At 38.9% G+C, this 22924-nt stretch overlaps 2 protein-coding genes across 3 annotated transcripts; one reads left to right on the top strand and one right to left on the bottom strand.

Annotated features, from left to right (window-relative positions):
- Positions 1-313: 313 nt before the first annotated feature.
- Positions 314-12774, bottom strand: metap1 (methionyl aminopeptidase 1). Its single transcript, XM_037125084.1, has 11 exons — positions 12531-12774; positions 11586-11637; positions 11281-11390; positions 10881-10941; positions 6655-6746; positions 6476-6559; positions 4773-4911; positions 3908-4039; positions 2758-2901; positions 2593-2658; positions 314-2263 (listed from the first exon to the last, which is right to left on the bottom strand). Exons 1-11 carry the CDS (start codon positions 12645-12647, stop codon positions 2097-2099), a joined length of 1164 nt encoding a protein of 387 aa, XP_036980979.1. The 5' UTR covers positions 12648-12774; the 3' UTR covers positions 314-2096.
- On the top strand, positions 12648-22037 carry eif4eb (eukaryotic translation initiation factor 4eb). 2 transcript variants are annotated; one of them, XM_037125088.1, is made up of 7 exons: positions 12648-12802; positions 13985-14088; positions 17339-17434; positions 17538-17601; positions 18441-18554; positions 21153-21292; positions 21383-22037. In XM_037125088.1, exons 1-7 carry the CDS (start codon positions 12785-12787, stop codon positions 21495-21497), a joined length of 651 nt encoding a protein of 216 aa, XP_036980983.1. In that variant the 5' UTR covers positions 12648-12784; the 3' UTR covers positions 21498-22037. The 2 variants fall into 2 exon arrangements, with proteins under 2 accessions (XP_036980983.1, XP_036980984.1); XM_037125089.1 differs by lacking the exon at positions 12648-12802 and adding an exon at positions 12823-13009.
- Positions 22038-22924: the final 887 nt, after the last annotated feature.

Below are 22924 nucleotides of genomic sequence, written 5' to 3'. Positions count from 1 at the left end.
GCCTGTTTATTACACCTGCTCAAATTTCTACCATTATTCATTCATATACTGTGGTGGTGTGGCATTTATAATACTATTGTACCAAGTACAATTCTGCTGAATCAACATTTGGTTTCAAAACTACCACCATCAGCTTTTATACCTGGCATGATTTATCTTGAGTATGATACTGCAGACTAAATGCTTGTGAAGTAGTGAAATATATATGCAGTTTACACTATCACTGTACTGAACAGAGTTTAAAAAGGCATTTTATTTAATTAGATGGTGAATTAACAACTTTGGGATCTGGACAAACTCACCCACACAGAGCTACACAAGAGTCATTTATTACTCCATTAGAAGAAATACAAAGAGAAACTGTGATCCCATTAGTCCTCTGAAAATGTAGTAATAATGAATGTTGCTCAAACCGGGACAATCCCAAAGTCAAGGTAAAATGGTGACTGTCGAGATAAGGGGGAACATCAGTGAATGCGCCTTAAGTTATCAGGCTAGATTTACACGTTAAGGCTTAATTTGCTACACCAGGGCTATAGGGAACATGAGACACACTGATATATTCCTCAAAGCAGGATTTACAAGTCCAGCACTAGAGTGACTTTGCGCTCAATGTTATTGTCATTCTGGATATCTACGTAGAGAGAGCTGCTGTTAGGTCATGGCTCCCTTCCCAACTGTGACTCTGACTTCATCTACTGGAAAATGATGTTTTATGTATTATGTGTTATATTACATTTAAATCAGAGTGCTTCTACTGGACACCTTTAACAGGCACATAAGACAATAAATCAATTACTCACTGAATATTTTCCTTTCAAAAAACAGGTGAATTGTATTTATTTTTTATTTTGCATCTTGTAAGGTGTTGGATGCAAAGTTTAACAGCTCTCACATCAATTTAATATGAAGCTACAATCAGGTGACAGCTAGCTTAGCTTGGACTTTCTTAGAATAAAGACAGCTTGCCTGGCTCTGCCTAAAGGTGACAAAACTCAACTACAAGCTATTTAAGGTCACTAACCCCTTACATCTCATTTGCTAAGCCATACAATTTGTAAATGTGACGATTGTAGTTTTAAAATGGGGTTATGTGCCGGATTATATCTTTGCCACAAAAATACTATTCTTTCTCCTCCTACTTTTTTGCACACATTGAACGAACAACATATTATGTCGAAATTACAGAGCTTTGAAGGTGCTAGTTTGCATTCTTTTTTTACTTTGAACACAGCCAGGATAGCACTTCTCCATGCATCCAGTCTAGGCTAAGGTCACCATCTCCTGGTTGTAGTTACATGTTGAAGGGACAGATGTGAGAGCAGTATTTATTATCGGACCTAACTTCTCATCTAAGTATATTTCCTAAAACACCAAACTACTCCTTAAAATACATCTGTTAAACTCTGAAGAAATCCAACATGGCTGCCAGAGGAAGATTTTTGTTGGGTGAAATCTAAACTTACAGTTTTTCAGGCTTAAGCTGTAAAGGCCAATAAGGTTCAAGATGCTGGTTGTTGAGGTCATGAGACTTGTTGACCCAGTTTCCTGGAACCCCCCTCTGTCTATATTGCTGATTCTTCTCAGTCCATCTCCGGGAATTTCATACAATTAAGTTAGCAGAGGCTGAGAGAAAAATAGCAAAGCATGGGGTACTAGTTGGATTTGCCCTGAGCTCCACACACCACAGACAACAACTAGCTAGCCAGTAAAAACTCTGCCTGACATATTCCAGAGGTCAGATCATGCCCAATGTCAAGCCCGAACACTAAACAAAACCTAATAAATACTTTCATATTACTTTCAGAAGACACAGTTGTCACTAATAAAGCAATCCACATTTGATATAAGACACATTCAAGTACTTCCATTTAATCTGAGGACCCATATTCAATTCAAAGAACAATGAGAGACACAGTTAAACTGAGCTCTAGGAGTGATGCCTCTTGTTTCAGGTGTGTGCGTGTGTGTGTGTGTTTGTATGTGTATGCAAGCGAGCACGCATGCGTGCACGCGTGCGTGCATGCATTCGAGACCCAGAGGTGCTGGGTATCTGGTGTCTGGGAAGTCCAGTCCTTGGTGCGTTCAGGTCCAGCCTACATCTGAGTCAGGAAGTGAGCACGGCCGTTGTCCTCAAAGCGCCGGGTGAGGATCTCGCAGCCGGTCTCCGTCACCAACAGGGTGTGTTCGAACTGAGCCGAGCGCTTCCCATCTCTGGTCACCGCCGTCCAGCCGTCTGGCCATGTCTCATCTTGCCAGCCACCTGAGACATGACGCACAAAAACACACATCGCTTTGGCTTACACACCATCAATTAAACAGAGTTGTAGTAACATAACACGTCAAGTCTGGCACTGACTCATTGGATAGCTGTGAGGTACAGACTATCTGAAAAACCCCTAAAAATCTGAACATCCCCTGAAAAGTTGAACATCCCCTTCTTTAACTGTTTGTTATTATATAATTGACAACTCTGCAAATTGTGCAAGTGAAGCAATTCTATTACATTCATATCCATACAAATTAATATAATCTCTACAACAATCCCTACCATTGTCTACATTATTCATCTCCAAAGGCAGCTCCACTCACCTTCACATATCATAGGCTCAATGGTGAATACATGGCCAGGCTTCATAACTCCGACTGCTTTGTTTTCTGCGAAATTAATAAATATAGAAATCATCCTCATGTGGGAAAACATAATGACTTGCAGATATTTAATATGTGGAAATTAGCAGTAATGTGACAACTCACTGGCATAATGTGGCACATTGGGAGCAGTGTGGAAAAGTCTGTGGATGCCGTGTCCACAGTAGCTCCGCACCACAGAGAACCCGTTGGCCTGCGCGTGCTTCTGGATAATGTTACCTAATTCTCTATAGCGAACACCAGGCTTCACTGTCAAAAGAAAAAGAAGGAAGACAGAATGAACGTTGCAGGCCTAGGGAAAAAAAAGAATGTATTGTAGTTTATGGTCTCATATATACTGGAATTCTGAGTCAGATATCAACATCTTAAAATATTTTGAGAAGACTAACCAAACATTTTTGGTAAGGATTCCTTAAAATTGGCTATTAAAAAATGTACAGTCCTGGTCAAAAGTTTACAAACATTGTTTCAAGTTAAAAATCTAAGTTGTAAAGAAAATGTATATCATGGCAGTTTTCAGTTCCAATGATTTCTACAGCTTTCCTTTTCTGTGATGGAATACTACTTTGTCACAAAAACATTCATGGAGTTTGGTTTGGTAATAAATAGTTCCTTCTGAAAATACAGCCAAAGCTGCTGGGTCAAAAATGTACATAGACTACTTATAGTATAGTACTTATACTAATATTGGCTAAATGTCCCTTGGTCATTTTCACCTCAATTAGGTGCTTTTGATAGCCATCCACAAGCTTCTGGCGGTAGCAGTAAATGAACATACATGTTTAAGACCTAACTAACTGTAATCTAAGACCTATATGCAAAACATGGACCTTTTTAATACTTTTCAAGACCCTGCAGAAACCCTGCTTTACCAAAGCACTTAAACAGCTTTTCAAACATGTTAGCTTAAAAGTTGAGAGTGAAAGTTCATTTTTGACCAGAAAAATACAGTTACCAAGGTCAAGACTGAAAATTCCAACTTAACTTGCTCTCCAATGTATGTGCTTTCTGCTGGACAAACTATGCAATCTGGATTGTATTTCTCTTCTGCAATTTCTTCTTAAGGGTTGACAGTACATTTAACTCCAAAATCTGATATTCTCCCTTAGCCAAACAGCCATTTAATGCATCTCTGATTTAAAAAAAAAAAAAAAAAAAAAAAGTCTAAGCAAAGTGCAATGAAGGTGACTTTGGTAGAACAGTATTTTATAAGCACACATCAGTAAAATTGAAGAAATCAAGCTGGAGTTCCTACCAGAGTCAATGGCTTGCATAAGGCATTCATATGTGGTCTGAACCAGTTTCTTTCCTTCTTCATCCAGCTCTCCGACAAAGAAAGTTTCATTGAGGTCACCATGGAAACCGTTATAGAAGACTGTAATGTCCACTGCATAAGAGAGAGATGATGAATATGTGTTACCTGAAAAACTTCATTATATTATGATGAACACAAAGAGAGGAGACTGTTATGATTAATGAAACATAATGGCATGGACATTGATTTTTATAAAAACATCCATTCATTTATAAGGCCAAACATGGCTCTCTTTTTATCACCGCTGATAAAATTGGAACTGCTAGTGGGAAAACTGGGGCTTTACTCACTTAAGGAGAAACACTGAGAGCAGAGGATGTGACTGGCAAATCCCTACTGGTAAAGATTAATGAAACAATTTGTCTTGTCGGAACACACAGCGAGAGATGAGTCGCTGGCAAGTGCTCCATCAGACGCTCTGAGGGGAGTGGCTGATGGAAGACAACGCCTTTGCAGAAAGTGTCATAAAAAGGCTAAAATTGGCAAACTCCTGCTGACAAAACTTCAGGATGCTGGGAGAACCATTTATCATGATGGAGGAATACCCCCACATACATACAAACACTCTCTTCAATAAGACACTTCCCTACATCCAAACTAAGTTTAATTTTCCTACGACTTGGTTTGACATTGAGAATATGACAATATTGAGAATTTCTGAGCATCCTGAAGGGTTAATGTTAAGACTGTAAGAGTCTTTTCTAAAAAATAAAACAGTAAAGCAGTGACAGATAGGAGCAAAACAACTATTTGAAGCTGTTGTTAGGGTCCAAGTATCATGTTAAGTGTAGTAAGATAAACATACCATTGAGGATATCTCCTTCTTGCAGTGGTCTTCTGTCAGGGATACCGTGGCAGATGACCTCATTGACAGATGTGCAGCAGGATTTGGGGAAGTTGTAGTAGTTGAGAGGAGAGGGGTAGCAGTTCCTTGCTGTACAAGCCTGATCAGAAAGCAAGTAAAGTAAGCTTTTCTCTACATGGTGCTGCCTTTAAGCTTTATGCAGCTACACAATCCTGTGTTTAAATGAGTCCTATATAACAGTGTCTGTCTCGTCAATATGTTGTACAAATGTTAACTGAAGTTGAACTGACTTTCCACAGCAAGACCTCATTTATATGAAGAAACTCGTTACATTATTAGCAGCATCTGTTCCAAAACAATTATTGAACAGATTTAAACTAGACTAAGAGTTCACAGCAGGACTAGTTTTGAAGTAAATGTCAGTATGCCAACTAATCACAATGACATGTTAACATGCTGATGTTTGGCAGGTGTAATGGCCACCATCTTACATCATCATGTCAGCATAATAACAACTGATAATGAGAAAAGAAAAAAGGCTGATGGTAATGTTATACATTCTGAGGGTATTTCCTCATAAGCTACAGAACAACCTGTGAAGGATATGGATCTGGAAAGATGAGGGGAATTAGCAGAATCACTCCATTACAAGACTTGTTATCTTTTGAGGACACAATTTTAGACCCTACGAGCTCAGAAGAGCATTTGTCAGACATCTCGGGTAAAATTATGTTTGTAATGTGCAGCCTAATATCACATGTTTAATAAGTTTTGTTAGTAACCAAGAGTGAATTGTGAGACTAGACCATCTCAAAAGTGAATAAATATAAATAAATGTCATCAATTAACTTGCATAATAATGACAGGCTACATTTAGAAACCAGTGTTACACTTCTTTTTCATTTTATAGAAAAATATCCCTAAATTTAGGCTAACTGATGGCCATATAAACTTGGGTGGATTTTGATTGTCTGTCGTTGTCAATTATCAAATCACTTAGATCACTCAAAAAGTGATCCTAACTACATATGTTGGCTGTGCTGTAGTAGGTATGTGGATGCCTTCCACTCGAGTTAGAACATTTATAAAACAATAAATATGTTGTTGCTGTTAAAAGGTGCAATATGTACAAATTTTAGTTTATAAATTCAGTTTCCAAAAATATAGTAAAATTATCACCCGAATGTAAAGCTGTTTTGATTATATCGCAAAGACATCTATGTATTATGTTCTAATGATATCTATTAAAGTTTGCATGCTAAAGACATAGCCCCTAGCCACATTGTACAACAACAGGTAACAGTCCGATAGAAAGCAACACCAACACTCCCTTGGTGCAGGCTGAGTCAGTTCAAATGACTCCTAGCTATGGCCCATGAATGTCTGCACAAAATGTTGTCTCAGTACATCTGGTAGTTGAGAAGTTAAAGTGGTGGCATACCAGTTGACATCTTAAGAGCTACATCTCTCATGTGGCTAATATAAACATTTTATTAAATGTTTGCTAATAAGTTAAAATTGCCATGACCATGTTTTCAGGGAGTACATTTTTTTTTTTTTTTTTTTTTCTAAGACTGAGGCCTTGCATATGTGTAGGACAGTTCTTTTCACAACATATTCTGTGTTTGGGTAAAAGTTACTTTAGGTAAGAGAGGACACCACATCCAAGCTTCCATTACTCATGTTTGTTAGTGAATTGATACCAGATGCACGGCGTGGTCGATTTCCTCTGTTGTAACTCCTGGTTTCACCATCAAGGCTGCAATGTCCAGCACTTCTCTTGCCAGCTGGGAAAAACAAACATTTCAAAACAAAAATGGATTAAATGGAAAACCCACAACAAAAACCCATGGAAACATGGTGACAACAACAGTTTTGTTACCTTGCACACGACTCTCATGCCTTCAATGTCCTCAGGAGACAGGATCTTGATCTGTGACGTTCCCTTCAGAAATTGCTCAGACTCAGATATCCCTGTGAGAAGGAAAAAAAGACAGACGATGGCCATCATTCACATGCTGACGCTCAGTGAAGCTGATGAGCTAACTGAAACAGGACCTTACAAGACAGGTGTCACAAGAACCATTTTAAGACAAGGCATCACCTTGGGCCATCGCAGCTGCATTTACATACTGCTGATTTATTTAGGTCAGCAACTGACAGTTGACAACAAGCCATCTTGTAGTGAGAAGGCACAAGTTGACTGCTGACTTTTGCGTTCTGTGGTGTCCGACTCCTAGCGGCGATTGTGTAGTTCCCAACAGACTACAAAGTGAAATCAAATCTATGAGTAAATGAGATGAGAGGATACCTATTTTTCACCAACAAATCAACAGAAATATCTTTAAAAGAAGAAAACATACTTTCTTCTATGTGAGCACAAGCCATGTCTACAGGTCTTGGTTTTGTTGATAAACCTCAGTTGGACTTGTGATGTAAAAATCTTTACTGTTTCAAACTTATTTTGTTCTCACTTGTGTCAAGGGGGACTGTTAACCCCAAATTTTTTTTTTTCCCTTCTTACCTATATTGCTCTTTATCCATATAGGACTGTTAAGGCTAGTTTCGGAGGCATCTGCTGTAGAGATTTCTGCCTTCACGTCAAAAGAACTGAACTAAATGTGATGCATTAAAAAAAGCTTTTAAAAACTCAACAGCAAAGTCTCTTTCTTGAATTCCTGACTCATTTTCTCTAGAATATCCACAAGCCTTGCTGCAGCTCCTAAGGAGGCGTCTGAATTTTTTCAAGGTGTTTCCCCAGGTATCCCCTTGTTAATCTAAACCCGCTGATGGTTTACAATCATAGGGATGCTGTTATAATGTGTAGTGATTGAAATCCTGACCCACCCGACATCCTTGAAAGTGACAAAATTACTTTTTTCGCCCTAAATTATAAAATTATATGATTGCCATCAGTAAACAGGACGCTGTCTGTCACTGCCACATATATCTGCGCTATTTTTCCCCTAATAAAAAAGGGGGGGAAAAAGTTGCCAAAGACAGTTACAGTTACTACGTTACTTTTGTTTGGTCATGTAATGTTGCTTTATGGGACATTTCTCTTCATTTTGTTGAGTGAAGGACCTGTGTAGTTATCAAACTGTCGACACACTCTCAATACGCGCAGCCGGCATATCCATTCACACACACATATCCATTCAGTTCGCCAATACCGAGCCCCTGCCTCCAGAGGCGTATCAGCGCCGGTGCGAAATTTCACCCCTCGCTGCCTCTGAGACATTCACAGAGGCTGAAAATTGGCGCAGGCCGTGTGAACGGGGCTAGTATTTAAGGTGGAGCCACATTAAGTTCATCTGCATGGTTTCCCCACTGTAGGGCTTGTGGATGGTGTGCACTGGAGACTTTTGTCAGCTGAGAGGCCAACTCCCACTTTAGCTTCATTCTCTGTATGTACTGGCTCATATTATATGAAAGGGCCTAATCTGTTCCAGGCCATACAGCAATTATAGCAATCATGCGAGATCCAAAAATGGTTAGTAGTATAAAGCTGTTAAAAAATTGTAACGCACTGGTAACAGATCAGCTGGTACGCAAGTTCAGGTGTTGCCATCAGTATTGAGGGAGTACGTTATATTAGAGCAATCTAGATGCATAAATGACTACAGGTAAAAGGAAAACCTGTATTGTTTATTTTGGGGTTTTAACCACTGTTTTCATTAAAAATACGAATATGTAACATAAATATACGGCAAAAGGTATTTTGTTAGTAGATTCCTTCAACTTAAATCTCATTACTAAAAGCTGGTGGTGCTCTGGTACTATGGATAACTACCTGCTTCTGCACAGAATACACTACAGCATCAGTGCCTGAGCAGAGGCAGACTCTAATGACACACTGTCGACTCAAAGGCAAAGAGCAGGACTGTTACAGTTATGTCATATGCTGTCAGCTTGACGATAAATTAAACTACCGGTACCTGAAATTCCACTATAAATTGAACAGGATCGAAACGTTACTCTTTGACTGAAAAGCACAGTTGGATAGTTGCTCAAATCACTGGCGTCATCAACTGGCGTCAATTCGTTGATTCATAATTTATTAATTCAACAAGATGATTGTTGGATGAACATGAACTGTTGCCTAGCAACACAGACTTTAGACAGGTCTGCGTACAAGTCAAACACAGCCCTCCTTTTGACCTGAAGAGCCCACAGTTTGAGTGCAGCAATCAATTGGACTTACGTTTGCTGTGACAGAGCTGCTCAGAGAAGAAGCAAAGCGTCAGAAAATCACAGTGTGCACATTACAATGTCTTCATAATGGTACAGCTCATTTCCTAACATATTATTAGCAGTTACAAGTGCCATTGCTAATTTATATTTAATTCTATGAAGCAGTTCCAAATCCGACTTCAGCGCAATAATAGTTCTACATTAATTATTACTGCCCGTGTGCCTCTGTCCCTGAAGGTTTCACAGGAGAACGAAAGGAGGCTGTAACCATGACTACATGTGTATGGATCTATGCAGTCAGGTGACAGGGATGTTGAGGTTGCCATGGTTGCACAATGAATAGCTTGCCCAGAGAAATAGATGTAAATAAAGCTGGGTTATACTTATGGGTAAGGCTGACATGCACAGGCTGTTTAACAGAGCCATCTACACCACTATAGTTTAAAACATCACAAATGTATGTATGTATGTATGTATGTATGTATGTATGTATGTATGTATGTATAGATAGATAGATAGACACACAAAAGGGGTGGAACGGTTCACAACATCTACAGTTCGGTTCATGTCACGGTTTTGTGGTCACAGTTTTCGGCTTGGTTCGATATATGCTGATGGTTAGGAAAATCAATTATGTCTTGTATAGTCAGGTTAATAAAATATAAAAGTAAAAAATGGCTTTTAAAGCTCTGATCCTTTAATTAGTGCATACAAATGAATTTAAATTTACTATTTTTACGATGAAAGAAATAAGGATGGATTTCTTACCAAACTCAAAGTGTCACTGTGTTATCTAAAATAACATAATAATCCAGATTATCAGGTCATCAAAATAAAACTTAGCATAAACCAAACTAACACATACTGCACTGCTTCGATGAGCTGACATGTTAGTCGTATTACTGTTAGCATAAACAACATCTGTTGCACAATGCTCGCATACTGTCGCACTTTTGTCAACAACTTTCTTACCACCATCATCGTAGGTCGATCCAAATGCAAAGTGGGCCCATACAGCAGACCTATACAGTGCTGCTGGTACGTCTTCTAGCGCTGACTCTTTTCCACTCACAATGCCCACAAATATCTCCACAACTGACCCAAAGATACTCTATTACTATCTGCTACACCGCTTCGCTTCTTCTTCTTGTTTACTGGTGGTTAACATCCAGCTCATTACCACCACTTGCTGTTCTGAAGTGTACATGCTTCGCCTCGTTAGTGAATGAGAAAAAAAAGCTGTGCATGCCTATGAACCCAATGCGACACATGCAAACCAAACCGAGACAGCTGAACCGAACTGTTCACATGGTTTTCATAAACCGTTCCATGTATACACACCAACAACACAACAAAGTGAGTTTTAGCCATTAATTTACTCCATAATATATAATTTACTCGATAATATGTTATACAGTGAATGAATGGCTAAAACTCACTTTTTGTCTTGTTTGTAGCTGCTACTCTGAGGGGAAAAAAATTAAACTGCTAGGAAGAAGAAGTTCTTTGACAAGGACTGATTTTGACTCTAACAGAGGAATTAAGATTATAGGGTCACCATAATCATCAATCATCATAAATCATCCTCTGCAAACCAGTAATAGTCATGACAAACTTCATGGCAATATGGCTCGCAGTTGTTGGGGTATCTTAGTTCAAACGAAAAGCGCTCGACAGAAAAACAAGTGGGTGGACGGACTGACCAACATCATCATTCTTAGGTCCTGCAGCTGGTGGACAAAGCACTCCATAAGCACGACAGTGTGAATATCATGGGACTACTTAGCCGTTGGAATCAGTGAGTATTTGAAAATCATAAGTACTTATATAATCTCTTTGGTTTTGGCATGCGTTAAACACTTTAAGATAAGACAAACTGCCTCTCATATTTCATTAAGAGGGAAGCATTGTTACCTCTGGGATGATCAGAATAGTCCGGTCTTTGGATGTCGCCAGGCACGGACCTCATGGGAGTCTACACCAGGGACAAGAAGAGGACAAAATTTTCAGATAAGTTGGATCATAGATGTGCCTGGTATGACCCTGTGTTTGATTTTAAAATTATTTAAAATACATGGTATAGTCTGTATCAGTGACTATCACCTCTGCTCAAAATGAATGAATGTAATTTCAAAACAGTGAACAGTGCGGAATTGTGTCACAAAAGGGCAGCAGACATTTTAAAAATTAGTCAAACCAATTGGAAACTGAACAGCAGTACTAGTATGCCCATCTGTACTTAAGTCTTTATTCCCATTTTTACATAATGGATCATGTGAAATTGTGACATTTGTTTTTAACAGCAGCAGCTTACTAGTGGGTAGTGAGGGCGTAGTTTTCCTGTGTAGCGGTAGCCTGGCCATGGGTCTGTGTTGATGTCCTTCTCCACACAGTTCTTGGATTCATTCTGGTTCTTGTCCTCCTCTGACAAAACACAGCACAAGGTCTCTGAAGCATTTGGCAAGTCAGCTGTTCTCAACTTTCACAATGAACTCTAAATGAATACCATGTACAGATTGTTGACTTCTAAGACTTCAACTTGTACCTCAGTACTATGAACCAAAATAGTTTACACGCTGTTAACGGAGCACAGAACTGACAGTGATAAATAACACATACTTGCTTTTTTGTGCAGCAACTTGTGAGACACCCAGCTCCCTTTGAAACATTCCTGCAAATTAAAACACACACAACACATTTGTAAAAACTTAGGAGATACAAGAACAGAGAGACCAATCTATGCATATTTTGACTGCACAATGGGCCCAAAAGTACACTTGACACATGTCTGACTGTCACATGCATAGTCACTGACCCTTCCAGTTCTACAAAAAGTCCTGCATGGTTGCACACTGTTACATATCTTGCACCATGTGAAAGCTCCGTAGAAGTCGATGTAAAATGTTGACACAATCACTAACATTCATCACAGGTTTCAGTGTCTTTTGTGCCTTAAGTTAAAAGCACAGAGAGACGGGGTCAAGTTGCACAGCCAAAAATGCAACCACAGCAAAGACCTCTGGGGTCAAATACCATGGCACCACAAGAGTATTTCAGCTGTCAAAGCTTAGTATTCAAAGTACATAGCATTAGATCAACTCACAACACTTCTGCAAAAAAAAAAGCAGACGCCGCAGTTTAATGCTATATGGGTAGCGACATTTTCCTAAGTAGTATCTGCTGAAGGGCAAATTAACCACGAAGCAGCATCCACAAACTACCCCATGAAAAAACATGACATTATAGCCGTTTTTATATATCACTTAATTAAGCATACCATGCAACAGTTAGCTAGCAAAACGCTTTCCCTCGGCATACAGTGACAGAGATAACATCACTTACATTCATTGGTTACATTGCTCATCCCCAGCAGTCTGCACAACATTACACAGCTACCTTAACGAGCATTCGTTAACGTTAAGCCAATTCGTTACTAGCCTTTCCCGAGCACCGACACATGTCTACCTAGCATGACAGTTAGCAGCCTCGTGATTGGTGACCGGGGCCTTGGTGAGGTGTTAACAGGCCACGTTTGACTCGGAGAAGCTGAGAAAGCAGCGGTACCTGTGAGCAGAAATAGGAGCCTTGGATACCAAGCTTGATACATGTGGGACACTGAAGTTTGGCGTCCTTGCAGCAGCCCTCTGTCTCACACTCCCTTCTAGCCTCGGTGCTCGCCATGCCTTCGTCTACAGGAGGGGTGGAGTCGCAGAGAAGCAGCCAGCCAGCGGCGGCACACAGCGCATGTCCGTGTCGGCGCCGTCACGTTGCGCAGCTCTGTCCAATCAACGCAAACTTTTCCAACAGAGATTTGTAAGATGGCGACTGCCGAACCGGTGAGCACTTTCTCCTAAGAACATATCAAAACATTTTGGGGGACCTCCTGGTTTAGTTTCAGGGCGAGATGACATTAAACTATGACAAACAACTGTAAAGTTTAGTCTGTAGAAATACATCGACCGGTTTTAAAAGCACATGTGCTGTTTTGACTGGTTTTAAGCTTGTCTTCTGTGCCACGACCTAAGCGTAAAATAGGAATGCTTGTGAGTTGAGATCTCCCAACTTTAAGGCTGACGTTACAGCTAACCGACGTGCCGTTCACCTTTGCGTAGAACTACACCAAGTTCCATTAGAAAATGGTTTGCTTTGGCAATGATAACCGCAAAAGTACATGCGCAAGTGACAATTATTTCAAACGAAATGGTTATTATCAATGTACTAGTAAATTCCGCATGTAAAATAATCCACTACATACAAATGGTACCTTTGTAGCTCTAATGTGAACTGTCAGAATTGGTTGACAGTGCTCCCTGCTGACCTCTACAATGCAGTGTCGGATAGTTACTTTAGTGGCAGAGGTTGATGTAAAATTGGCTAAGCTAGACGATGTTAAAGTTGAAATGTCTTTACTTAAACACTGTTTGGAGTGTGAAATGCTTGTCGAATTGAAGCCTTGGTCTACGTTTTTGTTTTTTTGTTTTTTTGATGGAGTGTTCTGCCACTAGTCTAGATAAATGTGAGGCAATGTATTGGTGTTGTTTCCGTTCAACCACAAATATTTTGGGAATTGATACAGTCACACTCAACAGTGGTTAGCTACTTGCCAACAGTAGTGGGCAATGTTAGCAGTAGAGGTAGCTAGCCAAACTCTAGCTTCGCGTCACTGTGCCAGATGTTTATATCGGGTTTCATTATGAACGCCTCCGTCACGGAATACATTAACGTTACTCTTTAGAAATAACTGTATTATTTTGTTCGCTAGGGTGTCTATAAACTGCCTTGTGTTAAATTGTACCACGATCTGTTTGTCGTGTCTAAAGGGCTCACTTATCTAACCAATGGCTTGAAAGTTAGTACAGGGTCGATTTGACGCCATCTGTTACATGATCGTTTCTCCACTGCAGACTCAGTTCCACTAGAAACTGACCGCCTACTTCCCCTATAGTTTTTACCCACCTCTGTGTCACTGCTGTTTTTTTTGTTTGTTTGTTTTGTTGGTTTTTTTTGTTTTTTTTTAGGAAACCAACCCAAGTCCATCCCAGCCCGATGAAGATGGAGCTGAGGAGACTGGACAGGAGATTGTGAGCCCAGATGCCTACATCAAACACCCCCTTCAGAATAGGTCAGTGTGTGCAAAGAAACATGTGTTTAAGACAGCTAGTTTGATTAAAGTAAGCACCAAAACACATCTTCAATCTTGGATACTAATTTCTCGAAATGATGTAGCAAGTATAATGTAAAGTGGTCACTGTGGAAAGCTCGCTGGCATAAATTGTAGGGAAATACAGAATCAAAACATTCCCCTGTCATAGAACAGACTGGCTCCTGATATAGTGGGTTAACAACACATTTAGAATATATATTTTAATATTTAGTCCACTAGCAGCAGTGTTATATAAAGCACAGTAAGTTCTACAGAACTGAAATTAGTTGGTTATTTGATTTCACTGAGATGTTTTGTTAAAAGTTATTAGTTCAATATGGCTCCAGCCTCTGACCTAGATGCGAGAGGATCATGTGATTGTAAATGGAAGGTCGTTGCGGTTTATGACATTGTCTGAGCGTCTCTTTGGGTTTTCATTGACTAAGCATTTAATGAATTAATCAAATCAATAAATAACAGAGTAATTGGAAATAAAAGATAATAATTATAGCTTTAATAATTATTTGACAAATTATTCACTCATGGTCATGTAAAATTAAGCTTATCTTTGAATTGTGATCGTATTGACTGCTGGTAGACATGTATTTGTTTGGTTTACCAGTTGAATTAGGAGCAGAATGTAATAGATATGAGCATTTGTTTTCCGTTTTAGTATTTCACTTGTGTTAAAACAGAGGAATCATATACATATATTGGCACAGGTATCTGATCACCGCTGGCTACTCTGCTGTTCCCAGTCATGAGTGTATGAATGTGGAGCCAGAAAAATGAGAAAATGAAAAAAAATGGTGACTTCTGCATCACAAAGTTGTTTGATGTCTAGGTATAGGTCAAAAAATGTATGACCCGTCCTCTTCACAGCTGTATGGAAGTGAAAGCAAGACGTGAAGTGACCATACGCCAAAAAACAATGAACACTGTGTTCACCTGGAGGAAGCTGAGCATTTGATTGTACTTTTCCCAGTGCATTATAAAAACATGTCATAAAACACAGAACAGAGGTGTAAAATGATCTTTTTCTCCCTATTTGAATATGCTCATTTCTAGATATAATGAATAGCCACTTAAGCCAAAATCAATTTTCACTGGCTCATTGATAAAAGTAAAATTATGAGAAAATGTACATGAATAACTGATTATGTTTTGAGGATTTCTGTAATTCTGGCCTTGTCCTAGCATCTAAATTAGAATATATAACTATATATCATGTATAATATGATCTCTAGCAATATCCCTGTATTTAGTGACTTAATGGTAAGCACTGTTACCTGTACCTCTGTTTTTAAAGTGGGTTATTCACAATCCAAAGAAATTCAGTCTGCTGAACTGGATGCTTTATTTCTCCACAGTAACACTTTGATTGTCAGTGGTCTGTGTGGTGACCTGTCCGGAACATTTCAAAGTGTTTTCCTCTAAGTCCATACTCACATAGCTTCCAACTCCCTTCTGTGCTGAATACAAATAAGCAAAGATTGAATATTTTATATGTATTCAAATTCCACAAGGATATTTGTATGCAAAAGTATCAAATAGAAAAGCCAAATTCCAGCTGAACAGAAAGCCAGCCAGCCAAGGGAAAAGTTGGACCCTAAACACCTAAAGGGGCACTATGTAGTTTTGGAGAAGAGATGAAAACTCTTTTGAGTTGAATATTTACAATGTTAATAAGGTAATAATACAACTCCAAAATATTAATTTCCATAACTGAATAAAGAAGCTGTCCACACTGGAAAATAAGGTCCCTAGTACACTGTTTGAAGCTAAATTGGGTTGTCTTCTAAGGTGAAGAGATTTTGTCTAGGCATAAAAAAAAAAAAAAAATCAGGCAGTGAAGATATTTCTCTTCTGATTAAAAATTTCCTTCCCAAAACTTCATAATGCACCTTCAAGCGGCATCTCACGTGTTAGGCTTGAAATACTCAAAATCTTAATAACCATTAAAGTGGTGCAAAATGAGTTTGGATACATTTGTAAAGTACATGACACATTTATTTCCATCCAGATAATTTATGCTAGTATTAGTTAAACAGGGTAAGCCTATTAGTAGGGCTGGGTGATAAATCAGTAAAATCAATTAATTGGAGTTTGCGGTTTAGGCCAATTTTAAAAGATGAAAAAATAGATTTTCTCTTTAACTTGCCCCACTGCTGCTCCCATAGTTCATAGTGGGCTCCGCCCTCCCCCCGCATTTACCACAACAACATGGCAGCAAGCCAAGGGTTAGTTCCTAAAAAGGCACAGTCTCGTCAGTAGTTCGGTTTTGTAACATCAGTCCTCAAACAAACCACGGTTCGCTGCAAAGTTTGTTAAAGGCTGTTGCGACTAAAGGCAGCAAATGGACACATTTATGTCAGCCTCTCAAACAGACACTTAGGGCATGTCAGCATTCATTGGAATGCAAAGAAACATCACATAGAGGTCCATGTATGGACAGATATACTGCCACAGATTATGATTTATGACAAAACACATGCCATAATCTGAATCCTACCGAATACTGGATCGTAATATTTGCTTATCAAATGTTCTGGTATACAAATACAATGCAACTCACGTGAACTAAAGTTGTATCTGTTGACTTACTCTGTCCTTTTCTGGCATTTATTTGGACTGTGCTCTCAAAAAACACCTTCCAAACCCACTTACAGACCAGCCGCTTTAACAGCTGTATGATAGTGTCGACAGCCAGAGTTTTCCTCATTGTTCCTCAACCTTAATAACTTAAAGGGATATTCCGGTGTAAGCATGCTGCTGCAGGAGTGTGGTGAGCTGTGTTGTCGTTTCAGTAGAAATCCGGCTAAGCTAGCAGATGTTTGATGCCTCGAACTATGTGCCGGGACCCTATTTGTACTGTTGCTGAAGTTTGGTGCTGCTCTGAGCATTATTTGTGGCTATTAGTGGCGAGGGGGGGGTCTTACTCAGTGTCACGGTGTGTCAGACTATGGATTAAACTTATACCAGAATATCCCTTTAAGGCAGCTGCTGAGCCATAATAGGATCAGGTATGACACAACTTCACAATTAAATGGACTGAGAGAGTGATGGCTTGATTTACATAACAGTTTGTGTCACCAGCAGGTTTATCTATATGTCGCTAATTTGCTCTGTGGTTCAATGGCTCTCAGTTGCTTTTGTTTACCTCATACTTAACTAGCTTATTATATTTATTAATGCTATATTAATTTCTTGTTCTGTCTCTGCCATGCAGATGGTCTCTGTGGTTCTTCAAGAACGACAAGAGCAAAACATGGCAGGCCAACCTGCGACTCATCTCTAAATTTGACACGGTCGAAGATTTCTGGGCGTAAGGAGCAGTTTTTCTCTCTGAGTCTTTTTGTTTTTTCATACTGCTTTTGAAATACTGTTAGATCTTAATGGTTTTTAATGTTGTTCTGTCTTCAATTCAGTCTCTACAACCATATCCAGTTGTCAAGCAACCTCATGTCAGGCTGTGATTACTCCCTTTTTAAGGTACGTTTGATTTATTTCACACGTATGTACACATGGAGAGAGAGTGAGGCGTACAGATAGAATTACTGTTAAAACCACTTCAACAATTTTTTCCTTGCTGGTTTTGTGTATAAACTAAAAAAGGTGTAAAAGGCTACTAAAGGTCTTTCTATCAAGGTGGATGATGATGTTTACATACGTTTGCATTAGCACAAGTAGGACAATGAAATTAAGAAATAGACCTTAACTGGCATTTTCCATTATACAACATATACAAAGGCAAATTAATTATATTTCATGCACAGACCATTGCTCTAGCCCTCACATATGGCAACTGATATCATTCACACCTGAAGTACACAAAGATTTTTATTTTAATATTATTTCATTTTTATTTCCACCAGTTAACCAATTAAGCCTGATTGCAAGAATTTTACCCAAGCATAATCACATAAGACCCCTGCAAACACAACAGTGCCTGATTAAATTGACGACACAAAGAGATGTACGTATTTGAGACAAAAGCATCATCAGTTGAAGGGAGATAAACAAAAACACACGTGGGCAGGATTTTCTCTCTGACTCAGTTTCTTGCTCACCAGCAAAACAGCTCATGTAACCAGATATGATGATAGAACATGAAAGGTGTTTGTGGCAGTTAAGAGAAAGATGTTAACAAAATATTACACTATTACTGGACATTTTGCTACCTTTTGTAGTCTTCTAGCTGGAAACTTCAGATTTAAATATTTCTTGCCTGAATTGGACAATTCATTGCAGGACATGTTAAAATCATGCTGAAACCTCAATTTTTAAAGGCTGTTTGTGGTGTGTATTGACTGTTTGAACCACTGCTGCAGGATGGCATTGAACCCATGTGGGAGGATGAGAGGAACAAGCGTGGCGGGCGCTGGCTGATCACACTGAACAAGCAGCAGAGGAGATCAGACCTGGACCGCTTTTGGCTGGAAACTGTATGTCTGGCTGCTGTGCTTTGTGTCCTGTTCAGTGTTGTTATCCAAATGAATATTAATTATTTCTTTAGCCTCTTCCCAAAGCAGTGCATTTATTACCTGCTGGCCGCCATAATTTGTTGCACCTCACTTATCATTTGTCACACAGTTGAAATGAGTGATTACATCCTCTCATACCTTTGAAACTGAAGTGAATCACATTCACAGTCAAGCTGACTGAGAATTTACATTGTTGCCAGATCTGCAGTCCAGACAGTGTTGTGGTGAGCGCTGTTGCTGCTTCCAAGGTCACTGACAGTGATACAGATATCCACCAAGTCATGACTTGTCAGTTTGCGGACGGCACTGACTCTCGTGTCCATACTGGAACCATTAGTCTGTCTGGGCTGAAAGAGGTCACTTTCTCACTAAACATTTTACCATATATGAAACTTTTATCATCATTGTGGACAGCTTCAAATAAACGGTTGTGTAGCTCTAAGACAATTAACATGGCAAGGATAGAGACTCCTAGCAGGTTGCCTTTTTCGGCTGGAGTGCTGCCTCTAGTGGCCAAAAGCTGTGGCAGTAGTAGTATTAGCAATGATTAAAATGGTAATATAATTTTTACTTTGTCTGGCCACAAGTGTCAGCACTTGGAGTTTTTCCACTGACATTCCATTTAGCATGCCATGTCATTTTGCATTTTCATTACCAGTTGTAGCACGCCAAGTTGAGCCATGGACTTTGTTCAGAGTGTTGGTCCAAAGTGCCCCCGCCTTGGGCTGTGGTGACGTCTCGCATCCACAGCTTTAACTCTGTGAAGGACTCTGACATCTTTCGACCATTACTAGCTGTTATGGTCATTTTGGTGTTAGTTATCAAGTTAATTATTAATCAAAGTTGCAAACCGACAGTTTAGTGCCTTTTTATGAGACTGATTTTTCTTTGGGTGGTGCTACAGAGGCAATCTAATGTAAATTGGATCTTATCATTTATCATAAGTAATTATGCCAGTTATAAATTGACATTTAGGGCATTTAGCAGAGACTTTTGTCCAAAGCAACTTAGAGTAATTCACACATACATTCATAAACTGATGTCAGTCGCTGCCATGCAAGTTGTCGACCAGCACATCAGGAGCAGTTTGAGGTTCATGCAGATCAGGGGAATCAAACTAGCAGTCATCTGATAACAACACCCTGGCGCTACCCCAGAGTCACAGCTCTAATCTAATGATTAATGGTTAAAAGTTAAACATTCTGATTACATTGACCTCCATCTTTGTCATTAAGGAAAACACAATATCACTTAATTCAGAATATTTATTGAACTACTAAAGGACATGGATGATGAATAAGGACCACTAATATACATATGTACATATACACAACTAGAGCGGATAAGTGTTAAGTCGTGAATTAATTGTAAATGTAGTTATTAAACTATTGCTGACAGAATAAATGAGTGTTATCAAAAACTATATATAGAAAAAAAACACAGGGAATACTACACTGAGATCAGTTTGAATTTAAAAATCAGCTCTGCATCAACTCAGTATAAGTACAGAATGCATGAAGATGAACAGTGATCCTCGTTCACCAGGTCACAGCCAGATGATGACCACTGTACAGTACATTCAACAAAGCAGCTGGTGTCACTTCTTCATGATGATGAATCCAGGTTCAGACAAGGCCTATCTCAGGACTCTGAGGAGACACAGCATGTGGTCTCTGGTCTTGCGGTATTCAATGACAGGCTTCAGATTTGAGATGGATGGAGTCAAAAAAAAGTCTTCGAAGTCAAAAACTTGACTACATAATAAAGGAGAATTACAAATTTAATAATTTAATTTTTGACTTCATTCTGGAGCTTTGCTTTGTTCTAAGTAAAAAGTAAAAGCAGGGGGTGATGAGCCAAGTCAGGATGAGAGGCAAAGGAACAAGAGAGAAGAGCAAGACAATCGAAGAGCATGTGTTGTAATGTTTTATAGTCTAGGGGCTTGTTTTGGAATGAAGGGGATCCTTGGTACTCTTTCTCTGTATTGCCAGTTAATTCCTTTGTGTGGAAAGATAACTGACTGCTCCTTTAAGGGGTGCAATCTGATTGATTAAAATAATATTTGAACTATATGCACTGGCAAATTAGAAACTCACTCATTCTGTCATCAATATATGCAACATGTCATAATAACCAATGGAGACACTAAGCTTGTGAGATGAAGTAATCAAATAACACAGAGTAACAAGTATCATAACAAATAAACATTTGTTAGCAATGGATTATATAATAAAGACGCACATCCAAAATAATTTATAATAGTCAGATCATAACACAATCATCATCATCAAATACTCTAATGTGATACAAAATCTTAAGACTGGTGGAAAATTACAAGTATTCGTAGTTTGCGGTGGTGGATCATAACTAGGTTGAAAGTAGAAAACAGGAGGAAGAGACAAAAAACATAAAGCCATACCATGGAGATGATGTGTTTAGATAAATTATCTTTAATGTATTTATGCAGAAATGTTGAATGAACAAAAACAAGAAATTTAAATACTATTGAAATATTAATGCATTTAAATAGCTTTTTCTCGTCTCCATCTCCTTCACCAGCTCCTGTGCTTAGTCGGAGAGGCTTTTGACGACTACAGCGACGATGTCTGCGGAGCTGTGGTCAACATCCGCACAAAAGGAGATAAAATAGCTGTCTGGACATCAGACTACGAGAACCGGGAAGCTGTGACACACATAGGGTGAGGCTGGTTTTCACGAGTATTTCAATTCATGAACATAGGTGACAACATTCTTTTCATTGTCTTATGGTGTGATTTTCCTGTCAACAGGAGAGTTTACAAGGAGCGCTTGGGGCTTCCCATGAAGATGACTATTGGCTACCAATCTCATGCAGACACAGCCACCAAAAGCGGTTCAACCACCAAGAACAAATTTGTCGTTTGAGAAATGCCCTATGTGCCTCTTTTCATTTCCTTGTCTTATTTGTTGTTGGTGCATATGTTTACCTTGCTGCAAAGACTGCGGAATGCAATCTGGAGGACAAAAAAAGAAACAGTCCAAGACTACCTGCTAAATCTTTCCTTAACTTTCCCAGGATTTATAAATCACAGGAAAAAAATCCCTTGGAAAACAGCAGAACATGAATCTTCCTTAACACTAACAATGAAAGGTATTAATAGAGGAGAAGATTTAGAGTGTATACTCTACTAAAGAAACTTGTGTTGTTGTTTTTTGTTTTTTTTTTTAAATTCAGGGAACCCTGAAATGCAAAAACAATGTATATTTCTCTCCCATTTACTACAGCATTGTTGGTTTGCTGTAATCCTTATGACATTAAACTCTTAATTTATTGTTAATTTGCCCATATTCTATTAGTCCTTGGTTTTATGCTTCACTGTTGCATATAATGGTCAACCTTTATAAAATATTTCATGACTCATATTCATTTGAGTGTTAATATAATTAAATATGGTTTTGCAATTATTAGTTGTTAAATTGTCTTGTACTTCTTTGCTAATTGGTACGTTCCTTGTTGTAGATCATTTGCTTTTTTGACTTGAAGTGTACTATAGGATATTGCCTTAAATGTCTCTGATGACATTTGTAGAAGACAATCCATAGTTTCCTACCAATTGTCAACAATCCCACTATTTCAAATAACAATACTTAAGGAGACGTGATCAGGAAAGATCAGTTGGTCCTCAAGTGTCAAATTCAAACCCATCATCCCCCACTCCATCATCTCAAGATCCCTTAAAATGTCAGTGTGAAGAGAACTTTGAAAGAAAAGGTTACTTTGGGCAACACTGCTTCCCATCTCAGTTCATTGCCACCTTTAAAAATGCCACTGCGACATCACAAATGTCATCACTTTCTCAGGGATCGGCATTCTTTAAGCCAGCAGGCAAAGCACCCGCAACTAGATCCTCCTTTGATCTAATGAAACGTTAAGTGACTGCTGGTCCTTGTTGAAGTCATGACATGGTTGTGGCAGTAAACTTTAAATGTCAGCTGATGTATTGCTCCAGATGATTTGCAAGCACAAATGTAAATGATGAACATAATTGACAGACATTTATGCACTAAGTTATACAAATCATTGTGATTGGGTGGAAAAGTAAAAAGAACATTGTTGCCAAAGTACTTAACAGGATCTGCTGCATAGAACACTACATTGAAGTTGGCCGTCATGCAACACAAGTTGACTGCCACCTCAACTGTTATTAATGTATGTAATATTTAACCTGTTACGAAGGATACACGATAAAAAAAAAAAAAGGGCTACAGTAACTTTTCGCGCTGTACCCTGACTCCCAGACATCGAGAGCACTTTAATGTAAAGTATGTGGATGACACCGCCATCATCAGCT

Source organism: Acanthopagrus latus, chromosome 16 (genome assembly GCF_904848185.1).
Source record: "Acanthopagrus latus isolate v.2019 chromosome 16, fAcaLat1.1, whole genome shotgun sequence".
Classification (NCBI taxonomy): domain Eukaryota; kingdom Metazoa; phylum Chordata; class Actinopteri; order Spariformes; family Sparidae; genus Acanthopagrus; species Acanthopagrus latus.
The sequence above is the reverse complement of the archived record's forward strand: the minus strand, read 5'-3'. Positions and strand labels throughout refer to the sequence as shown.